General features: G+C 31.2%; 1 protein-coding gene across 1 annotated transcript in view; it reads left to right on the forward strand.

Annotated features, from left to right (window-relative positions):
* The window catches only part of Sema3e (semaphorin 3E), a 272,567-nt gene that overhangs the window by 226,538 nt on the left and 24,365 nt on the right, over nt 1-21,664 (forward strand). Inside the window, exons 6-13 of the mRNA XM_046464077.2 lie at nt 7,171-7,290; nt 8,067-8,209; nt 9,651-9,765; nt 10,185-10,254; nt 13,132-13,276; nt 15,637-15,859; nt 18,756-18,847; nt 20,953-20,994. Of these exons, the coding sequence (XP_046320033.1) occupies nt 7,171-7,290; nt 8,067-8,209; nt 9,651-9,765; nt 10,185-10,254; nt 13,132-13,276; nt 15,637-15,859; nt 18,756-18,847; nt 20,953-20,994 (950 nt within the window). The remainder of the gene's footprint in view (nt 1-7,170; nt 7,291-8,066; nt 8,210-9,650; nt 9,766-10,184; nt 10,255-13,131; nt 13,277-15,636; nt 15,860-18,755; nt 18,848-20,952; nt 20,995-21,664) is intronic.

A 21,664-nucleotide genomic window follows, 5' to 3' on the forward strand; every position in this document is an offset into this window, starting at 1 on the left:
CCTAAAATCATCCAAAGGTATCTATTTATTTTGATATGCAAAATGATAAGTAAATTATTAGTAGTAAAATAATAAGTAAGTTATTTCCTGGATTTGGGCCACATTAAAATTCCAGAAATATTTTCTTTATGTCATATAACATTTTGGTCAGTCAGCAAATATTTTAGCAAATATTGATGCAATATTACAATATTCTCATTAAGTTGATAATACTTTCAATAACTCTAGGTTCCCTTATTAAACTTTCTCCTCTCAATCCTATCACCATTTTTAAAAAATTTTCATTTTATCTGTCAGTTGTATTACCAGTTCCAGTTTAAATTTAATTCCTTCATTTAATTCCAGTTATTAGGACCCAAGTTATGATAAGATGTATGGTGCTAATATTTAAACGAAAACCACCATGATTTTTCATGTAAGTTTTAATGATTTGCTTTGAAAATGTTAACTGTTAGTGGGACACTTTTAAGGATTCTTTTTAATTTAAACAGTTTCTGAATTTTATTTCAACAAATAACATAAAGATACTTTAGAGTCTGTTTTTCCCCCCTACATATCTTTTTTCTTATGATACTTTTTCAGCAAATAAAACTACAAACTTTACAACCACTGAAAATTTCTTTTTGAACGTTTTTTTGAATAATAACACCACTGTGAATATACATCTCATTACTGATTCTATGAATTAAAGATTTATATTGATCGAATAAGTTAGAATACATAGAGGGCAAAATGTGATTACTACCTCCTTTTTATAACATTAAAATATTTTAAAATAATCATTTTCTTTTAATTAACTACATTTACATTCAGGACAGAGTTATTAATGAATAGTTCTTGAACAAAGTGGGACTTAATAAATATTAGGAAATTAAGTAAAAAAATTCATGAGGAGAAAATACAAATCTTTATAATTATAGCTTGTACAAACAATAAATGAGTGTCCTGGTTTGTTTTTTAAATTCACCTCAACCATACAGAAACTTAGACTGCAAGTTATTTCCTTATCATGTTAGAATATCTGAGATTTTTTTTTTTTTTTTTATCCAAGGCTGCTATTCTCTTACCTTTGGCAAAATGCCCACTATCCACATGTTTACTGTAGCTTCTGGCCATGACTGCTGCTCTCTGAGGAACTATTTGAATACTTTGCTTATGGTTTCTTCAAAAATGGAAAATAAAAAAGCAAATAAAAAAAGAATGGGGTCGGGGGGAAGCCCTACTCTTCATGTCTCCATTGATCTCCCTTAAGGATCTGGTTTGACCATGATAGTCTCAATGTCACTGGTTTGCCACCAAGAAAACTCAGTGCAGACATCAGTACTAGCAAATGCAAATAAACACATTCAAAACACATTTTTTTTCCTTTATATCTCAGAATCACCTTTTTAACACTGACAGGTAATGCTTGTCATCTGCTACAACAAAAACAAAGACACAAAAATTCCAACAACTAAATACCTAAAGAGATCACATGTTCTTCTTGGTTTCTTTTCAGTATCTCAAGCAGACAGTCTGAACTAGGATATTGTAGTATGAGGATCAGTCTCCTCTATATTTACGTCTTAAGTGCATTTTATTTTTCTTTGCAGTTAGCATGTCATAGTCCTTTCTGCAAAATATTTCATGTAGAATAAAACAATTTTCTACAAAGTTACACAGTTCAGTTTTAAAATTAGTCAGCTAAATCAGTCTTTAGCCATGTGCAAATGTGTTTCACATAATTTTGAATTGTAGAATGTGCATTTACAACATAAGCAGAATTGCTTGAGTGAAATGAGATAAGAAGGTGGTAAACAGCTACTGTGAACATTTCTTACTACACATTTAAATCCTGCTGCATCCCAACATGGTGAATAAAAACTCAGATAATATATGGTGCATGAGTGGAACTCTCTAAGTTTCATGAAATATTAAAACAGTATAATATGTTTAAATAAAACTTCAGTTAAAGTTCATATTGTAAATAGGAGTCATGTGGAAAATGATCTGCTTTATCCTTTACCTTAGAATGATTTACAATGTCTAGTTTCTTATGAAAGCAATTTAGTGGATGCAATCTTTTAATCACAACATAATGTCCATTGAGACTGAAACTGTTGGGAACCAATGATAGAACACGACATTCTCTGGGTTTATGATGTAAAATATTAAATGATACAAGCCTTTAGGAATGAAAATTCAAAAACTCAGTAATTCTTTCTTTTGATGTTTCTGAAGTTCCTGAAGCCATTTTGAAAAATCATAATCTTATACTGATTGTTGGTTTATTACATTTTATAACATTTTAACAGCTTAAAGGAATTTTATATATTTGATTATTAATTTATTGAGCCATTCTTTTATTCAGTGAATGTTCATTGAATATCTTTTATATTCTAGATATTAGTGAAGCATGATGTTGAGCATATGAGGATTCAATTGAAATACAGTACTATGACCAGTATACTAAGAATAGGCATGGGGGCTAAGGTAGAACAAGGAACTCATAAACCAACAGAAATTTGGTCAAGGAAGCCTTTGTGGAGTCAGTGACCAACAGGCCATTTAAATGGGAATAAGGTGAGAAGGGAAGTGTAGAATTCTAGGCAAAAACAAAACAAAACAAAAAGATAGGGTATATGTTGCTTGCTTGACACATTTAAGAAAATGCCTGTAGGTTCTCCAGTTTTATAGATAAAGAGTATCTTGAGATACTTAATGGTTTTAGCATGGTCAAATGGCAGATTTCAAGCTGGAGACTTAGTTTGCTAGATTTCCAGTGGAAATTTCTCTCCACTATTCTTTTATCAGTGTATACACATGATTATTGAGCATGAAAATAAGTTAAATACCCTGTAAATATATGTGCTGTTTTTAAAAATAATAATCATTATTGGCCACCTAAAATTAACCTGAAAGTATTACTGTCAGAAGCCAATTTGAATGCTCTAAGAATTAAACAATATATGGCATAAAAATCAATGTCTTTTTTTCAATTCACAATATCAATATAGATCAGAAAACAAGTTGGCTAAGATAATACATTTATTATATATCTTATTTCCATAGTCATTATTAACTAAATCCACAGGTAGGTGTGCTTTAGATCTTGAAATCCTAAAGCATATGAAACGTTTTGCATTTTTAATTCTTGGAAAATATTACTTATCTATCTAGATGTTTTGTTTTTGCATTTTTTAGAATACCAAATTTTCCCTATTGACACCAAATAGTCATAATTTTAAGGTAAAGTTTTTAATTACAGACTCTGTATTTGTTGTAAATTTTATTAGTTATATAATAATATTGAATATTTGTACTCATTTAATTACTGTTAGTCATTATTTGTACCTAAAGCTCAATACTAATTTATTATTTTTGCTAACGTGTATTTTTTTCTAGTTTTCTTAGGAGAGTATTTTGCCAAACATAGTCATTATCTATTGTAATGTGAATCTATTTTTTTCTTCACATTGATAATAAGATGCGAAAGGTGAATCTTTCCCTTCTGAGGAAAAGCTAACCTTTCCAACAGAAACACATTTGGTTCAGTTTATATATAGTTTTTAGCACCTGTCTAGTTGCTTTGAAGCTTTTAAGTCATACAGTTCATATTGTGTTATTTAAATTGTTCACAAACGATTTCTTTTATCTGAGTACAAAAAGGGAAATTGGGCAAAAATGGAAACCTATCATCTTTTGTGCAGATGAACTTCCTGGACATGGTGTTATTTTGGTGTCATAGGGTTGCCATCTAGTGGCTCCAATGGGTACTTGTTTGTTAATTTTACAATATTGATTAAAACAATCAGAACTTTAGAACAAAGTTCTAAATTGGGACGAATAAATCAGTAAAATTGATGTGTAGTAATATAAAGATTATAGTCCAATAGGAATTATTTTAAGAAATTATATTATACAAATATTAAAAACTTAAGAAATAGGAAACTCTTGTGATTTTTAAGGACTCTGCTCTTAATACAAATTGTGGATTAAAGGTTCAGCCTGCCCACACTAGAAAAATAAATAATGTTTAAAATAAATTTATATTATGTCCTTTGTATTTTATATGGGATGTTATAACTCAGCTATAATAAATAAAAATACTCTGGCATTTTAATAGTGAGTTAAGTCTCTTAAGCAACTTGTTTTGTTTATAAAAAAAAGTTGATTTTCAAGTTCTATTAATTCATTTTAATTCTCTCTCTTATCCATGCTCAAGCAGTACAGACTGAATCATAGTTCATGATTCATGTTCCTAATCACTGAATGAATTTTGTTTTAAAATACTCTTTCTGCATTTATAGCTTTATGATTTCTGGTAGCCTTAATTGTCTTTGATAGAAATTATGTACTATTCTGTTGCCAAGAACATGATATACTGAAATAAGTGTTCTGATATAAATTTTCTCTAACAAATTATATTTTATGTCCAAATTTTTCAGTTTTTGTAATTTTTATTATCATACATTTCACTAGCATGTGTTGCATATAAGGGATGAATTCAACAAATGGATCTTTCTTTTTCAATTTGTTTTCTTGAAAATTTTCAAATAAGAAGAAAAGTTGAGGAGTCAAATAAACACTTGCTGACATTTACCTTGCTGATGTTCTGCCACATTTGCTTTTCCCTCTTTAGCTGATACAGAATTACAGTTTAGAAGTGGATTCTCTTGTGTGAAACCTAGATTTTATTTATGGATTACTATATAGTTTTTATACATCCATAGTGGAATTCACTTCCTTTGTTCATAGGTTCACTTTTGTTTACCTTATGTAGTTTGTGAACATCCAAACTGAATTTCATAAACAGAAAAATGACTTATTTAGAACTGCTCATCTTTTCTAAGTGAAAAAAATAGCTGATTATAGTAATACCTCATAGCTTTTTAAAAATTTAATAGTTAACTCAAGTTGAAAATAAATTTCCTTACAATTGGCCTCATATATAACACAGTTGGTTACTTTCCCAAACTTTAAGTATACATGTTTTAGTCAGATTTTTTGCTGCTACAACCAAAAGACCTGACAGGAACAAATAGAAAAGTTTATTTTGGGGCTCAGGGTTTCTGAGGTCTATTATTTTCTGAGTAAATAACAGAAATTTACTGTTATTCATTTAATAAAATCAGATGGCTGATTTCATTGCTGCAGGACCAAGGTAAGGCAGAACATCATGGTGGAAAAGTGTGGAGGGGGAAAGCAGCTGAAGACATAGAACCAGGAATCAGAGAAACAGATAATAAATCTCTTCGCCATGATAAAATACAAAACCCAAAGGCACACCACCTGTGATCCACCTTCTCCAGCTATAAGCCATACCCCACCTACCTACAGTTACTACCCAATTAATCCCTATCAATGAATTAATCTGCTGATTAGCTTAAGCTTCTCATAAGCCAATCATTTCACCTCTAAACTTTCTTGCCTTATCTCACACATGAACTTTTGGGCAATACCTTGTGTCTAAACCATAAAAATACAAATATATTGAATATATTGAATTTTTAAAAAATCTTAAGGGCTTTACTTTAGGGGATAGAATCTTCATAAAATTTAAGACAAATTTTTTAAAAATTCAATAAATAAATTTTATAAGTAAGAAACTCAAGTTCTCTAAAATTTGGTTTATTGATTTGGTCAAAATTCCATGCCTATAATGTTAATAATCTTAATTCTAAAATTGATTACATAGTTTGATATATTAAATTGGAAGTACAATTGATTTGAATTCTTTTAAACTTCAAACACCTTAAATAGCATGTGTATGCGTATGTACCATTCCACATTTTCAGAATTCATAAAAGCATCCATATTGGATTACATAGTCATATTGTATTTGTTTTTAATTCTTACCAGAGTTCTATGATGCTCATTAAGAAAATAATATTACCACCCTAAATTAAGGTTGTTGTTTCCAATCATATAATGTTATCATTTGCTTACTGGCCAGAGCTTTTTGCCTAGGACAGGACACCTTAACTGGGTATACCAGGACAGTTTTCCTGGTACCACTTCTGGGCACACTGATTATCTTTTGAAGCCATGCAGAAGAAAAGGGATTCCAAATTCCTATACTTGAGAGGTGGTTATCTTTTGGGGATTTAGGTTACATTCTTATTTATTTGTTTAAAATGTTTTTCTGTTCTCTTAATCCAATTTTAATCCCTATATTTCTGCTTCAAAAGACATTTCTGGAGCTCCTGAATACATCTGTGTAATTCCTCAACTTTATTTTAAAGCTATGACTTAGGCCATATGTTGCAGCTAACATCTTACAGTCATTCTCTTATTGGCTTGATTAAATCCTGAGATTTTTCTTATATCCTTCCTATCTGACTCAAACATATACTTATGAATTAAATAGTTATTGGATTAGATACAGCTTTGACAGATTTTATAGTTACCACAATAAAATTATGATAATTATAGCCCTTCCTTCCTTCCTTCCTTCCTTCCTTCCTTCCTTCCTTCCTTCCTTTCTTTCTTTCTTTCTTTCTTTCTTTCTTTCTTTCTTTCTTTTTTGTACTAGGGATTGAAATCACATGCTTAAAAGCACCACTGGGCCACATCTTCAGCCTTTAAAATTTTTTTTCTCACTGATTTGCTTAGGGCCTTGTTAAATTGCTGAGGCTGGCTTTAAACATCCTCCTGACTCAGCCTCCCAAGCTACTAGGATTACACATGTGAGCTACCACATCTGGCTAGCAATTTCCTGATAAAAGAAGAATTTGACTAAACTAACATATAATACTTGAAAAAATAATAATAACAATGACCTGATATATGAAGGTTAAAATACATTTAGTAAAAGAAGATAAAACCATATTACTTACCAAAATTTGCCATATTCTTTACCAAGTATTTTCCAGTAACTGTCCCAAGGTTTAGCTCTTAACAATTCTGTCGAGTACGGCTCATTTTCTTATTCACAGAAGAAGAAAACTAGGCACAGAGAGTTTAAGCAACCTGTTCTAGTTCACACAGGTAGTAAGTGGCAGAGTCAGGATTCAAACCCTGGCAGTTTGAGTATACCTTCCATGTCCTAAACAACAATAGCATTAATATCATAAGGTTGAATATGTTTTGGGAACCAGATGTGTTTAATGTTAATTGTGGTTGATACTTTGTCTTCAGATAGAGAGACAAATAAATACTTACTTATTTGTAATTGACATGTCCACATAGGTAGTGAACTATTTGCTGGACTCTACAGTGACTATTGGGGCAGAGATGCTGCCATCTTCCGGAGCATGGGGCGACTTGCCCATATTCGCACTGAGCATGACGATGAGCGTCTATTGAAAGGTAGGATTGAGACAGAATACAGAGGAAATTAGAATTGAATACAAGCCTAGATTTCATGGATAATTTTGCCACTTTGATAATTACAATATAAATATAGCTTAGAGTTTTTACAGATTTGAGAATGTTTTTGTTGGCAAAATCCTTGAGGTAAAATCTATATGGTATGTGTTCATCATTTCATATGGATTGGTTTAATTATAAAATCAATTTACCTTCCTAGCAATGCTTAGAAATCAAAATTTAAATGAATAAAACAAAGCGAATATATGAAAAGTGAAAAATTCATCATACAATAGGGTTTTTCTGTTCTTATCAATTGGTATAATTTCTAATGACTTGATTGCTTTGTTTTTCTTGTCTTAATAGGATCACATGGCACCTTAGATATAAAACTTTAGAAAGGTCACTACCCATTTACTGATAGAATTCTTTGTAAGGAATATTATTTATAATTTTTTTTATGCTGGTATGTCCAGGAGCTCATTTTATGGTGAACATTTTCATTTTCAGCATTTTTGTGAAGCTTAAAAATACATGGTAACTCTAAGTAGCATATTATCATCATTATCAATTTAAAAATGTTTGTTGACTTGCAAATAAAATAGAGATAGCTATCCCTTTTAAAAATTGTTTGGTTAAAATTTTCAAGGAATATGTATTTTTTAATAAAATGATGAGAGTTAAAGTTAAGCTTTCAGTTGACATGTAATTTATTAGGATAACCTCATTTTGTTATTATATCTCTTTCATTTTTCTTTCACATTTTACTCCTATAGAACCAAAATTTGTAGGTGCATATATGATTCCTGACAATGAAGACCGAGATGACGACAAAGTATATTTCTTTTTTACTGAGAAGGCCCTGGAGGAAGAAAGCAATGCCCACGCGATATACACCAGAGTGGGGCGACTTTGCGTGGTGAGGATGGTGTTTCTAACTCATTAAAATTGCTTATCTCACAATCTATGGCCATGCATTTGTTACAAATTTTATAGTAAGTTTCTGCTTTAAATATTTAGTATTCTATAGGCATCCAAAATTGGCATTTAATAAAACAAGATTTATAATTCATGTTTTAGTCAGAGTTTTCACTGCTTTGACTATTCCTTGGGGCTTGAGGTGAGGCAGAAATACATGGCCGAAGAGTATGGCAGAGGAAGTGGCTCACATTATGTTCAGAAAGCAGAGAAAGAAACCTACTTGCCAGACACCAAATATATACCTTAAAGGCACACCCCCAAGGACCCACCTCCTCCACCTACACCCTTCCATTGCCAATTAATCCCATCAGGGGACTCATTCACTGATTGGACTAAGGCTCTTGTAACCCAATCATTTCTCCTCTAAACCTTGCATTGTCTCATACATGAACTTTGGGAGAGACCTCACATCCAACCATAACACTTCACATCTATAAAAACTTCATATCTAGTGCAGGTTATATCTGCATTTTTTAATCTGCATTTTGTATGATTTTTCTCATTTTCAAAGCTATTACTATAAACAGTCTATAGTTAGTTTTAGAGTTACAGTTAAGTTATAGTTATAATAAGTAGTCTATAGTTAGTCTGTATTTCTTCCTAAAAAGAAGTTTGAGGGTTTTTTTTTAATGAAATACATTAATAAACCAAATTAAATAAACCAAAATCTTTTTGTTTCTTTAGTCCACAATCTAAATAATATACACAACTGTGTTTGAATAATTCAAGTTGGTTGACTTTATAGAAAAAAAAATCTGTAGTTTGAGTATTCAGTCAGGTTTGGAATAGTCAAACAAATTGAAGTAGCAACATGTACTTAGAGACTGCTAATAATATTACAAATGTAAAGTAAATCTGTCAGTTAAGAATCAATTTAAGTGTAGATTTAAGAGGGCTTGGGATGTGGCTCAGTGGTAGAGTGCTTGCCTGCCATTTGTGAGGACCTGGGTTCAATCCTTAGCACTACAAAAGAGGACAACGAAAAAATTTAAAGAACTTGTATGCATACATACATATGTAAGTTATGTGTACATTCTCTCTCTGTGTGTGTATAGATTATTTATCAACAAAATAAAGGTTACAGTGTCATAAAGCCCACTCCTTCATTTAGAAGAGACTACTATGTTAACATTGTTTAATACCTAGAAAGCAGACCGAATACTTCAGAGTGATAATACACTGACAAGTCAGAATGTGAAAAACAAAACAAAACAAAAACTATAGGAATATATGTTAGTATTCATTTGAGGCTTATGCTAAATTTTCTTAAATAGGAAAAAAAAAAGCTATAACTCTTGACATCTGCACATTGACTAATACTAAATCTGTTGTTGGTAAAAGCTCTTTATGTGCCCATTTACTTGTTTTCTTTTTCACAGAATGATGTGGGAGGGCAGAGAATACTAGTGAATAAATGGAGCACGTTCCTCAAAGCAAGACTGGTTTGTTCAGTACCCGGAATGAATGGAATTGATACATATTTTGATGAATTAGGTAAGTATTATTTTGAGAATTAAATTTTACTCTTTGATGTGTAGCTCTCATTATGTCTGGTACATGTGGAAAACTTGTTTCCTGCAAAATTTGACTAGAGCACCAACCTAGAGCATGTTTCTATTCTTTTCATTTTAACCAGGTGCCTGGTGATAGCAGAGGAGTTGCAGGAAAAAAAGGAGATCCATCTCATTAGTTTAGAGTCAGTGCCTCTGGTTCCGTCTGTGTGGGTTAGCTAAAAACCCAGAACACTGAAAGGATTCACCCTATTATGTTTTGGTCACAGTTGTCTGGGTGTATTTGGAAATTTATGTCTTTAAATCTATAATAAGTTCTAAACTATTTCATGTGAATATGTTTTCTCTGCATGTAAAGAGGGCTAAAAACTCCAATTGATAGATGGGTCTTTAATTTTTCAGAGGATGTTTTTTTGCTGCCTACCAGAGATCATAAGAACCCAGTGATATTTGGACTGTTTAACACTACCAGGTGAGAGATTTATACAGTCAATATAAAAATGTAAGCAAGAATTGTCTCTCTAGACTCTCCTTTCATGGTTTATATAACTTGGAAATACTATTGACCCAGTCATCATTCTTGTTTTCTGTACTTTATAAATCACCAACTTCTCCGTGTTCACCCACGATTGCAGCTCATTTTCAAAGCCACAATCTCAGTCCAGATTCTTGTTTTTGTATGCGGTGTCCTAGCATCCTCATGTGCTTAATATCCTGACCTCTTCCCTCTCTAATCTACAAAAAAAAGGACAACTTTTTTCTCATGTAATTTGTCAGATATTGATTTAATGTTTCAGAGACCAGGATAATTCTTTTGTCTTATCAAATTGAACCTTCTAAGCCAGAGTTTTATTGTTCTTTAATAACGGTTACCCACCCATCTTTGAAAGATTCCCCACCCCTGCCGTGAGCCCTCCACTGACAAGATAATATGTTGACAGATTCTAGCGCTTATATTGCCAAATACCATCACAGTATTTTTATTTGTTCACTTCTTTTGCTTGAAATGACTTTGTCTTCCAACATTGGTTTGTGTCAGTTCTCAACACATATCAATTGTCATGTCCAGGAAATAGCCCTTGGTTCCTTAGTCACTAAGCAATCTTCCTGCCCATTTGTTCTGGCCATCTTCCTCCAATGTATATTCACAGTCAACACCTTTATGATCTGCTCTCCTTCTTTCAAATATGCTATTCAATTTAGTGCTGATAATCTGTTATTTTTCCTTTACATTCTTATAAGAATATAAAGGAAAAATAACAGATTATCAGTGAAATAATAGTTCATTCATGGATGAAAAAGTATGACTAAAATATGTTTTGGTTGAAAGTTTATGTACACAATTTCCTCAGTATCTTTCCAAATAAGGCAGAGAATGGATAAAATGATTTGAGTGAGAAATAAAGAATATATCTCACTCTCTCAGCAGAGATGCAATGATCTTACTCAGTTTCTCATTTGCATTGTATTGGCCATAAACTGTCCATGACCCTGTATACTGTACTTTACTTAGAGACTTTCCACACAGCCTTTTTGAGTTTTTCAGCAGGTGATTTCAAATGCTCACTTTGAAAAAAATATAAGCTCCTTGAACAAGTATGGTGCTGTTGTAAAGAGACCTTTTTCTGCAACAGGGTAACATGGAAATAACATTCTATCAATTATTTCTTGAGCAAAGAAATATTTAATAAAGATTGGCAGCTATCACAGTTCATTGAAAGTCCCTTAATTTTCTTTTACTTCATTTTCTTCCATATGCCAGTAAATAATTTATATGTTTCTTGAACACTCAATGGCTTTATACAATGAACTCAAGTTATGAAATAATGCATAGGCTTTTTAATGGATTAGTATGATCAATTTATAAGCCACTTTCCTAAAGGATAGCATATTGGATTTTTCTGAAAAAAGAAAGACAAGCTTTTCTTCTGTAATTTCCATTTTGACTGTTCAATTCATATACAAATCTGAGAAAAAAAGCTCCCAGCTGTTACCTGACATAGAATGGTTGATATTCATGGAATAGTGATCAAAGGCTTATTGTCACTTTAGTTGAAAGACTATGTCTAGTTTTCATCAGTATCCCAGGCATTTGCAATTGTTTCAAGGTGTGTTATAAAATGTTGATTTGATATCTTTAGACAATAACATTACTGCTGTTCTACAGGTGTAGGAAATCCTATATTTATACAGAATTTTTCATTTTAGAAAACACTTTCACAACATCATTTATTTCCATTCTCATACTACAGAGGTTCAGAAGATGTTAGAATTCATTCAGATCATGACAGATTAAGTAATACAGCCAGTTGTTTTTTTTAAAAATAAATCTTTTAGAAATATCCTTTTGCAGAATCTGATTCCAAATACCCACAATAAAATTTGCTGTGGTTAGTCAACTGCTTTTTTTATCCTCTGAAAATAGAAATTTTTATCAAGAAAATCATTTTAATTGCTGCTACTTCTGGAGGTGCGGGAGCTGAGCTTTATAGAATTTAAGTAAATTTTCTCAAGTTTAATTTATTCGGGCCAGTCATCTTCCCACAATAGCACAGTTTTCAGTGAACTGGAGGAAAGAATTCAATAAGTGTGCTAATGTTTATGAGACCTCTGGATAAAAGAATGGAACAGAGTCTTAAGTTTTCAGGAGACATTAAGTTTCTCTTCATATCACATACACTGAGAAATCTAATAAAATTTGGATAAAACTTTTTAAAAAATATTTTTTAGTTGTAGATGTATACAATATATTTGTTATCTAAATAATTTATTATTATCTAATTAGAATCTAAATAATTTATTCATTTATTTATTTTTATGTGGTACTGAGGATTGAACCCAGGGCCTCACATGTGTGAGTCAAGTGCTCTACCCCTGAGCTACAACCCAGCCCTTGGACAGAACTTTTAGCAATATTAATAGTATGGTGATTAAAAGAACTGTCTGCTTTGAAGATAAAACAATGTAAAAAGAGATAATAACTTAAAATGGGTAATTAAATATGAGGATGAATCTTTTTAACTGTAGGTCAGATCTTCCTTAACAAAAATGAAAAAACACAATATACAATTTAACAATAATAAATTGAAGTTACACATTTTCTTTAATGGTCTTCTAAAAGGGTAATTTTAAGCTATCATAAATAGTAAATTAAAGAAATGTTACATTTTGAAATTTCAATATTTAAAATATTGCAGTAGTTAATATTTTCAGAATAATCTATGTTTAAAGGAATTGCAAGATTTTTACCCAAAAGATCTTTTTAATCTATGTATGTTGGAATATTTGACCAGGTGAACTGTTGGTTCCCAAAGAGTAATTACTTTTTAAATTTTTTTTTATTTTTCAGTAATATATTTAGAGGGCATGCTATTTGTGTCTATCACATGTCTAGCATCCGGGCAGCTTTTAATGGACCATATGCACATAAAGAAGGACCTGAATACCAATGGTCACTCTATGAAGGAAAAGTTCCTTACCCAAGGCCTGGTTCTGTAAGTTCAGCTATTTTGATCAGTTTTTCACATGCTTTGCCAGAGTTTACAATTAAACAATTAAGGAATTGTATATTTAAAGTATACTTGGAGGATAAAGAAACAGCTGTTTCATATTCTTATATGCTTGTTATTTGATGAAAAGAACATAATGGATACATTGTAGCAGTATGATAGAGTCTATATAATTATTGATATTTTGGCTAAATAGTTCCACCTAAAGTTTTACTTTTAAGGGTACTGGTGAATACAGAAACATCTAATAAAATGAGAATCATATATTTTCCTCCCAGCCTGTTGAGGAGAATTAGTATCACATGTAATTTCTAATCAAGAAAATGTTGCCCAGGTTTTATATTCTTTTTTTTCTTTCTTTTTTTTTATTTATTTCTTACATACATGACAGTAGTGGAGTGCATTACATTCATAATTATCCATTCACAGCATAATTTTTTGTAACTCAGTATGTAGAGTATGTTCACACCAAATTATGCCATTGTACATGAGCTCTCCCAGGTTTTATATTCTTTCTTTAAATATTTTTTTTCATTGCCAATGGACCTTTATATTATTTATTTATATGTGGTGCTGAGAATCAAACCCAGTACCTTGCACATGCTAGGCCTCCAGTTCTAATATGGGTTAACCTCTAAGTTCTCTAGGCCAAAATTTCTTGTTACTTGTTATTTAGCAGATCAAAAAGAAGTTCTTTTTCTCCACCCTCTTAGGATATTTAACACCTTGCTTCATACCTTTATTGCCTATTTGAAAAAAATAAGTGCCAATACAAAGTATAGGTAGAGTATGGGACATTGTCCCACTTGCCTCTGAATCATGGATAATAAGATTCCCCTCATTAGCCATTCAGACTTTTGTGCTTTTAATTGCATACATGTCTAAAATTTGGATGATGATAATAATGGTGATGGTTTCACATCATGGATCCTATATGCAACTATGTTGGAAAAATGTTATATCACTCTAGGTGCTGTGTGAGGCATGGGGAACAAACATTTAACTTGTCATGCAAGTCAACATCTAGACTTTCATGAGCAGCTGGTGAAATCTCATCACCACCCTGATTCCATAATCACTTGCAAGCCAAATAGAAACCATTTTTGCAGAGTCAATCCCAAAGTGGATACAAACTTTTCCTCCATTAACAAGTGTAAGTCTTTCCCATTATAATCACTCTCTTTCACTGGCTTAAAATTATTACTTCCAGTAAAACATAAAGTATATTTTATTTCACTCCATTGATTGAAAAGTACAATTTACATGAAGAAAACCCAGTTCTGTGGCTTTGCTGGAAAGACTTCTTTAAACCACTTGGCCTTATAGAGATTGTAGGAAGTGACTAAACTGCTTCCAAGATAATCCAAAATGTTTCTAATTATGTATCATCAAAGTGCAAGCAAGTGAAAATTTTGTGCCAAATTAAGAAATATGGCCTGATTTTTTAAAAACAAACCATTATAAATGCACTCTTTGTAGAATCTGATTACTAAAGTAATGTTTTTATACTCTAAAGTGGAAAATTTTTATCAAGATAATCATTGAATTTGCTGCTGGTTTTGGAAAAATAAATGCATGAAATGAGGGATTCCTTATTAACAAGCATGAATCAACAGAGTTGAAGGTATCCCAAGAAGTAACTTAAAGTGCTGGTGAGCAATTTTAGATTCAGTGATTTAAGAATTGAGACATGTTATAACAAATGTTTGCAGTTTTTTGCTTATTGTGTCTAATCCATACAAGAATAATGAAAATTCATAGACATTATAGTAGCACAACATGGAGAGGGGTTCTTTTCAATGAAATTTGAATAGGTTTCTATGTTACAGCATTAAAATCCTGTAGTCTCTTAGTCAATCAGAACCTTCACCAGTCATACTTATCATAGTCTCAATAATTGAAAAGATATTTTGTGCAGTTGTGATTCTTAGTTTGAGAGAAGATTTAGCACCACAAAGAGACTTTGTTTTTCTGAGAGATTCTTTACCTTCAAATTTGAATTCACAATGTTAAAAGTTAAATCAGGATAATTAATTTTAGCATTTATACTGTTACAGAATTTTGCCAGCCCCAAACTGTCCTGGTATTAAATGGATTTTACTTTTCCAAGATTTTGCTACTTTCTTTATATTTTTAGGGCTGCATGTTTAAAATAATTTGGCATTCCATTGCAATTTTTAATTGAGTCTATTTCTGTAATGAAGAATATATGGCTACTAAGTACTTTTAAATGCACAGTTGATTAATTGAACAGATCCCACTTTTTAAATTCTTCTTATAAAGGATCATAAATTTACTGTTTAGATTTAAGGCAGAAATAATTGTCTAATCTGCTTGCATTTCAGTGTGCCAGCAAAGTGAATGGAGGGAGGTATGGGACCACCAAAGATTACCCTGATGATGCCATTCGATTTGCGAGAAGCCATCCACTAATGTACCAGTCTATAAAACCTGCTCATAAGAAACCAATATTGGTAAAAACAGATGGAAAATATAATCTGAAACAAATAGCTGTGGACAGAGTGGAAGCTGAGGATGGCCAATATGATGTCTTATTTATTGGTACAGGTAAAGAGACAAGAGAAAATATCAAGGCATTTCACTTGGCCCTTAAGATAATAACTTTAATATTAGTGTTTAAGAAAGCACCTATGGACAAGTGTCCAGATGATCCCATTAGCCCATCTGCACACCACTCATCTGAAGTAAGAACACTTGTGAGAGTCTCCATCATGTGACTGCAACAGCAAGATTTATGCCTGTCGTCGAACCATGAGTGATACTTTCATTGTCCAAACTATCATGATTTAGGTAACAAATTGTGTGGTCATCACTCTTGTTCCAGATCTGAGGAATGGTGACATAATCAAAGAGAGAATTTAGGGCTGTTATAACACACAATTCCTGACACAATTTCAATACTTAATACATTCACATACGTGAAATAATTGAAGAAGTGAATAATTGATCTTCATAAACAAGTTGATTCCAATGGATCTTATATAATGGAAAAAGGATACCGTGGGAAGCATGGTTCTCCTGTGAGCCCCAAAGCCCCTTTCTTGCCTTTAGCTGCTCAGTTTACTGAACTTACTGAGCTTATGATTCTACAAACAATTTATGACAATAACATCACACAAGTCTGTAATCACAAAAATGCTTATCAACCTCCATCAGAAAAATACTTTTGTACTCAGGAGGTCAAATGTTACCTGTGATGCAGATAAACAATTACCCCAAAGCTATAATATACTGGGTTAAGAAGATGAAGTATAATGAATATGCTAAAAATGAAAATTGCAAATAAATTCAAAATTTCAATTAATGCCATACATTTGCTTTAATTTGCGGACGAGAACCTAGATTTCACATTCAGAGTAATGGAACAAATACTGAGAAATACTTTAAAGAGCTATAGCAATTTTAAAACTTGTTAAAACCATCATTTCTTTCTTTCTTCTTATGCAGCATAATGATTGCTATAGCAGTTGCTCTTTAGAGGAGTAAGCCTTCTACACTATGTAACATCCATCACAGATTTATAACTCTGAAGAGATATTGGAATATGCTCAGTACAGTAATCAGGATGTATTACTAATATGCATGCTTGGAAAATAATAAAAGATTTAAGCAAGGAAATATAAATCTTATTTCCATAAATTGATCTCTGGTACAAGCTATAATTTATCTACTCATTTTAAGAAGTTAATATTAATATTATGCTTTTCTTGTGTTCAAGATTATCAATGTATCATACTTCTTCAGGAAACCTAAAATTATTTGGCAATGAGTCTACTCATAATGACTTACAACAGAGATTTAAAAAAAAAAAGAAAAGAAAAGGTGGAGGTTCCATAAACAAGATGTGTATTTGATAAAAATTAAGCAAACATATTATTTTAAAATGCTCTGGAGATCATAAAATAAAGTAACAGTCCAAGACATATTTTCTTGCAGATTGACCAAAGATATTTTGAGAGAATTACAGAAGTATCAGATATATATTTGTGCTATCAAACATACCATGTTTAACTCAAAAATAGCATCATACTAAAACACAAGTTTTCAGAAGAAAATAACATGGTTGATGAATATGTGATGAATAGACTGGAAAATATCACAACTTGTATTTATTTCTCCCAATACTTATCAGATGTAGGCTTTAATGCAACACATGTATAGTCATCACAAAATCAATAGTTGCAAATTAATAATCTGACTTACATCTTTTCTTTTTGCCTGATATAGTAATTGAGAACAATTTAATATGTGCTTACTTTTCAAGATAATATTTTTTTAGTTAGTTGAAAATCAGGTAATTTCCATTGTTTAATTACCATTCGGTTTTATTAATCCAGTTACAAGATTTGATAATTTTTCAACAAATAGCTCAAATATGATAAAAACCCTTCAATCAACATTTCCAAAGTTTTTTCCTCCTGAATTGTTACTTCTAACACCATATGAAATTATTTGTGCAGCTAAATTAGTTGTATTTTAAAGTTTTCATTGGAAGAAACAAGATTAGAATATCATGAATAATAAAAATAAAATGGAATTTTGAAATATAAATATAGAATTATAAAGTGTTATAAAATTGTGAAAGCTAAATGGTTGGTATGGGAGGACTCATAATACTTTCTAAAATAGTGTAAACGTAATTTTTTTTTTTAAATTTAAAAGTGTATTTAGAGCTGGGGGTATAGCTGAGTGGTAGAGCACTTGCCTAGCATGCAAATAGCCATGGGTTTCATTCTCAGCCCCACAAAAGCAAACAAATAAAAAGTGTATATGTTATTTCTGTATCATGTTGCTTAGAATGTTCCCTAAATTTAAAACAATAGTTTCTTAACATGAAAGTAGCCAAGGTAAAATATTTTCTTGCATCACACATTGTAGAACAAGCTAGAATAATATGGCATATTCTATATTTATTAATTCCAAAAGACATTTTGGTTTCTGAACTTATAATTGAATTTTTTGGATTAAACCACTTGAATGAGTGTGTGTGTGTGTGTGTGTGTTTTCAAAATAATATTTTTATTCTTTTTGGTTAGTGGAAATTTTGGATTAATAGTTTTATATATATATATATATATATATATATATATATATACATACACATATACATATAGACAGATATGTAAACACATGCATATATATATATATGTGTGTATATATATATGTGTATATATATATATATATATATATGCAGAGAGAGAGAGTTTGTTTTAATTCTTTTGGCCAGGCGTATAAAATTATTAATTTTACTAATTTACCATATGGGCATATAGGTAGTCAAATGGTTTTTAACTTGCAGCGATTAAATGTTTAATGCATCTATGATTTCACATCTTATTTGAATTTATAGTTTCATGTGGTTTTAACTGTATGAAAATCAATTGTGGCATACCTTCTAGTTTATCTGTTTTCTTTTCTTTTTTCTTTTTTTGCTTTCTTACAGATACTGGAATTGTCCTGAAAATCATCACAATTTACAACCAAGAAACAGAATCCATGGAAGAAGTAATTCTAGAAGAACTTCAGATATTCAAGGTATTTTTAATAAATAATATACCCAAGATTATGTACTGCAGAAAATTACAATTTAGAATTAAGTTGAAAAGATGTTATGTCCATTTTTTCCCTAATAAGTGTTCTGTGAATTCATAACATTGAGGAATGATTTGAATTTCTAATGCCTCTGGTATTTCATTGTCATAGACATTTCAAAAGAAGAGACCTGTCCTCATGTAGCATAAAAATAATTTTAATATAAAAACTGCTACTATAAAAAAGTAACATACTACATAGGAATTTCAGAGTGACAGTTGCAAAGTCTCATCTTGTACAAATGAACTATCAATAGTTACAAAAAGTAATATGTTTTCATATTGTGGACATTGTGGCTCGACAAGCACACTGCTCTTAATTATAGTGTATTAACTACACATATAATTTACTAAAAATATAAAATAATAATCTGAAGATTATATAGGACTAAAAAATTATATATATGTGTGTGTGTGTGTGTGTGTGTGTGTGGATATAATATATATTATATAAATACACTTTGAAAGGTCTCATTTTTCTCAGCAGTTATGGTCTTTAAGATCACCATTGCTTCTGAGGGAAATACAGAGTTAGGTTCCTGCAAATTTCTGATTATAATATTTTCAAGTGATCAATAGATAAACTTGTTTTATGTGTGTTCCTGTTAAAACACATCTTTCCGTTTATATACTTAGTTGATTAATTAATAACTGAGTTTAAAGTCAACAGCACTATAATTCACTGAATGAAGGTTATCATATGAAAACATTTTCTATGTTAAGATGCAATGTAGCCTTTTTGAGTTTAGAAACTATAAAAGGCACTTCAGCTCTAGGCTTGGAGGTCATTTTATATAGCAAAGTACTAACAAAAAACAGCATGTAAAGAAATGTCACTAAATAGTGTGAAGGACACTTGTTTACATCCTGGGTGCTGAAACTTGATTTCAGCTGATAAGTGCACCATCTGCAAAATGTGCATCTGCATGTCCTCAAATGAGAGCCACAGCAAGTTGTTGATATTGGGATTACAATTAATTTAATAGTAAGTGGATTTGCACACAGAGAATATACAAATGATAAGACTCATCCATATATGTAGATGATAGATATATGTGAAAACACTTTATTAATAGCAGTACATTTTACCTTGGCTGTCTGGAGACCAGATTTCCCCAGTGCCCCACACTAAGTTAATCAGAGGAACTTTGCTTTTGTTTATTTTGTATTTTAAGCCTCTGTGTAGGACTGATTTCATGATAGGTCTATAGCTCTCATATGAAGAGCATGCACTGCCATGTCTTTTCATATAAACTCTACATCATTTTCTGAATGAATAAATGAATGATACACTCATGTATAAAGCGTTTTGTGGCTTAAAATATTTTTTTAAATCCACTGATATAAAGTATCAAATATTTGAAAAAATAATTCTGAAAAGGGTAACTATCCTGAGTTAATTCTGTCTGCCTATTATTTCTCCACTTAGAGAACTGATTGAAATTTGTCATGTTCCTTAAAGATGCTCTGAATCAAGATAGCTAATACCACATGCTGACTCTTAAAGCTATGCTACATGTCATCCCTCCTTTGGTGCAATTCTAAGAAAATGAGGTTATTCATCTTGTTCTAAGAATCCAGGATTCATACTGATTCACCATGATCACTCCAACAGAAAGTGTTTTGTTTAGGCTTGGGTTAAAATAATTAAAGATCGTATGGTTTACTAGTAATAACAAGTACTCTAGAATATAACTATTTTACTTTTAATGGTTCAAGAACACTCTGACTTCGTTATTTTAATTAAGGATACTAGAATTAGAAAGCACGAATAGTATTCAACTGCACATGCAAAAAGTACATTCCAGAGACAGTGAACTGATTAGATTATTCACTGTTTTTTTTTCTCATCTGTATATCTATTCCTATCCATGAAAAAATTAAAAACTTGTATTTTAGTTTAGTTGAATTTACATCTAATATAAAATGAAAGCTGTAGTTTGCGAGGAATAGAACCACTCATATGCCTTATTTGATTTCAGGTGATTTACAACCATGTTAAGGTAGATATTCTGTGATTTCCTTTCTTAAAAAAGATTTTTTTTTCAGGATCCAGTTCCAATTATTTCTATGGAGATTTCTTCCAAGAGAGTAAGTTGTATATGTGCATATGTGTGTGTGTATGAGTTCTGTAAATTAGTTGAGGCCAAAGGATGTAAGAACATTAGTACTTTTCATGTATATGAATGAGCTGCAGTTTTCTCCCTTAATTATTTTCTTTTGTTGTGGTAAGAACACGTAACATGAGATTGATTCTCTTAGTGACTCTTAAAAATACACTATTGTTGACCATAAGCTCAGTGATATACAACAAATCTCTTGAGCTTACACATCTTGCTTGACTGAAACTTCATGCTCATTTATGATAAAACATTATTCCCTTGTTATTTTTCACTATTTTTATGCAGAAATAATGGTAATAATAACACACAACTATGTAGTGAAATTCTTCTTTCCTTCTCTTCATTGGAATCAATTTTTGATGTGAACTTCTTTAGAAACTGTTGTTGCATATATTGCCTCAAATTTATTTATCAATAATTCTTCATGTTTAGCAAATAGTAGTCCTTTTCTTTTAGTGTATTTTACAACCATTTTTATCATTACAACACACACATGCACACACACACACACAGACAAATCACTCTTCTAAATGTTTATGTCAATATTTGAAAGACTATTTATACAATCTCTTATTGGATGCTCTTATAGATCTTTAAAAGGAGACCTAGAGTGTTAGATAATGCAAGAGTCTTTCTGC

The sequence above is a fragment of the Marmota monax genome, unplaced genomic scaffold, assembly GCF_021218885.2.
Source record: "Marmota monax isolate L192 unplaced genomic scaffold, Marmota_monax_Labrador192_F-V1.1 WCK01_AAM20220418_F8-fsc00065, whole genome shotgun sequence".
In the NCBI taxonomy this organism is placed as follows: domain Eukaryota; kingdom Metazoa; phylum Chordata; class Mammalia; order Rodentia; family Sciuridae; genus Marmota; species Marmota monax.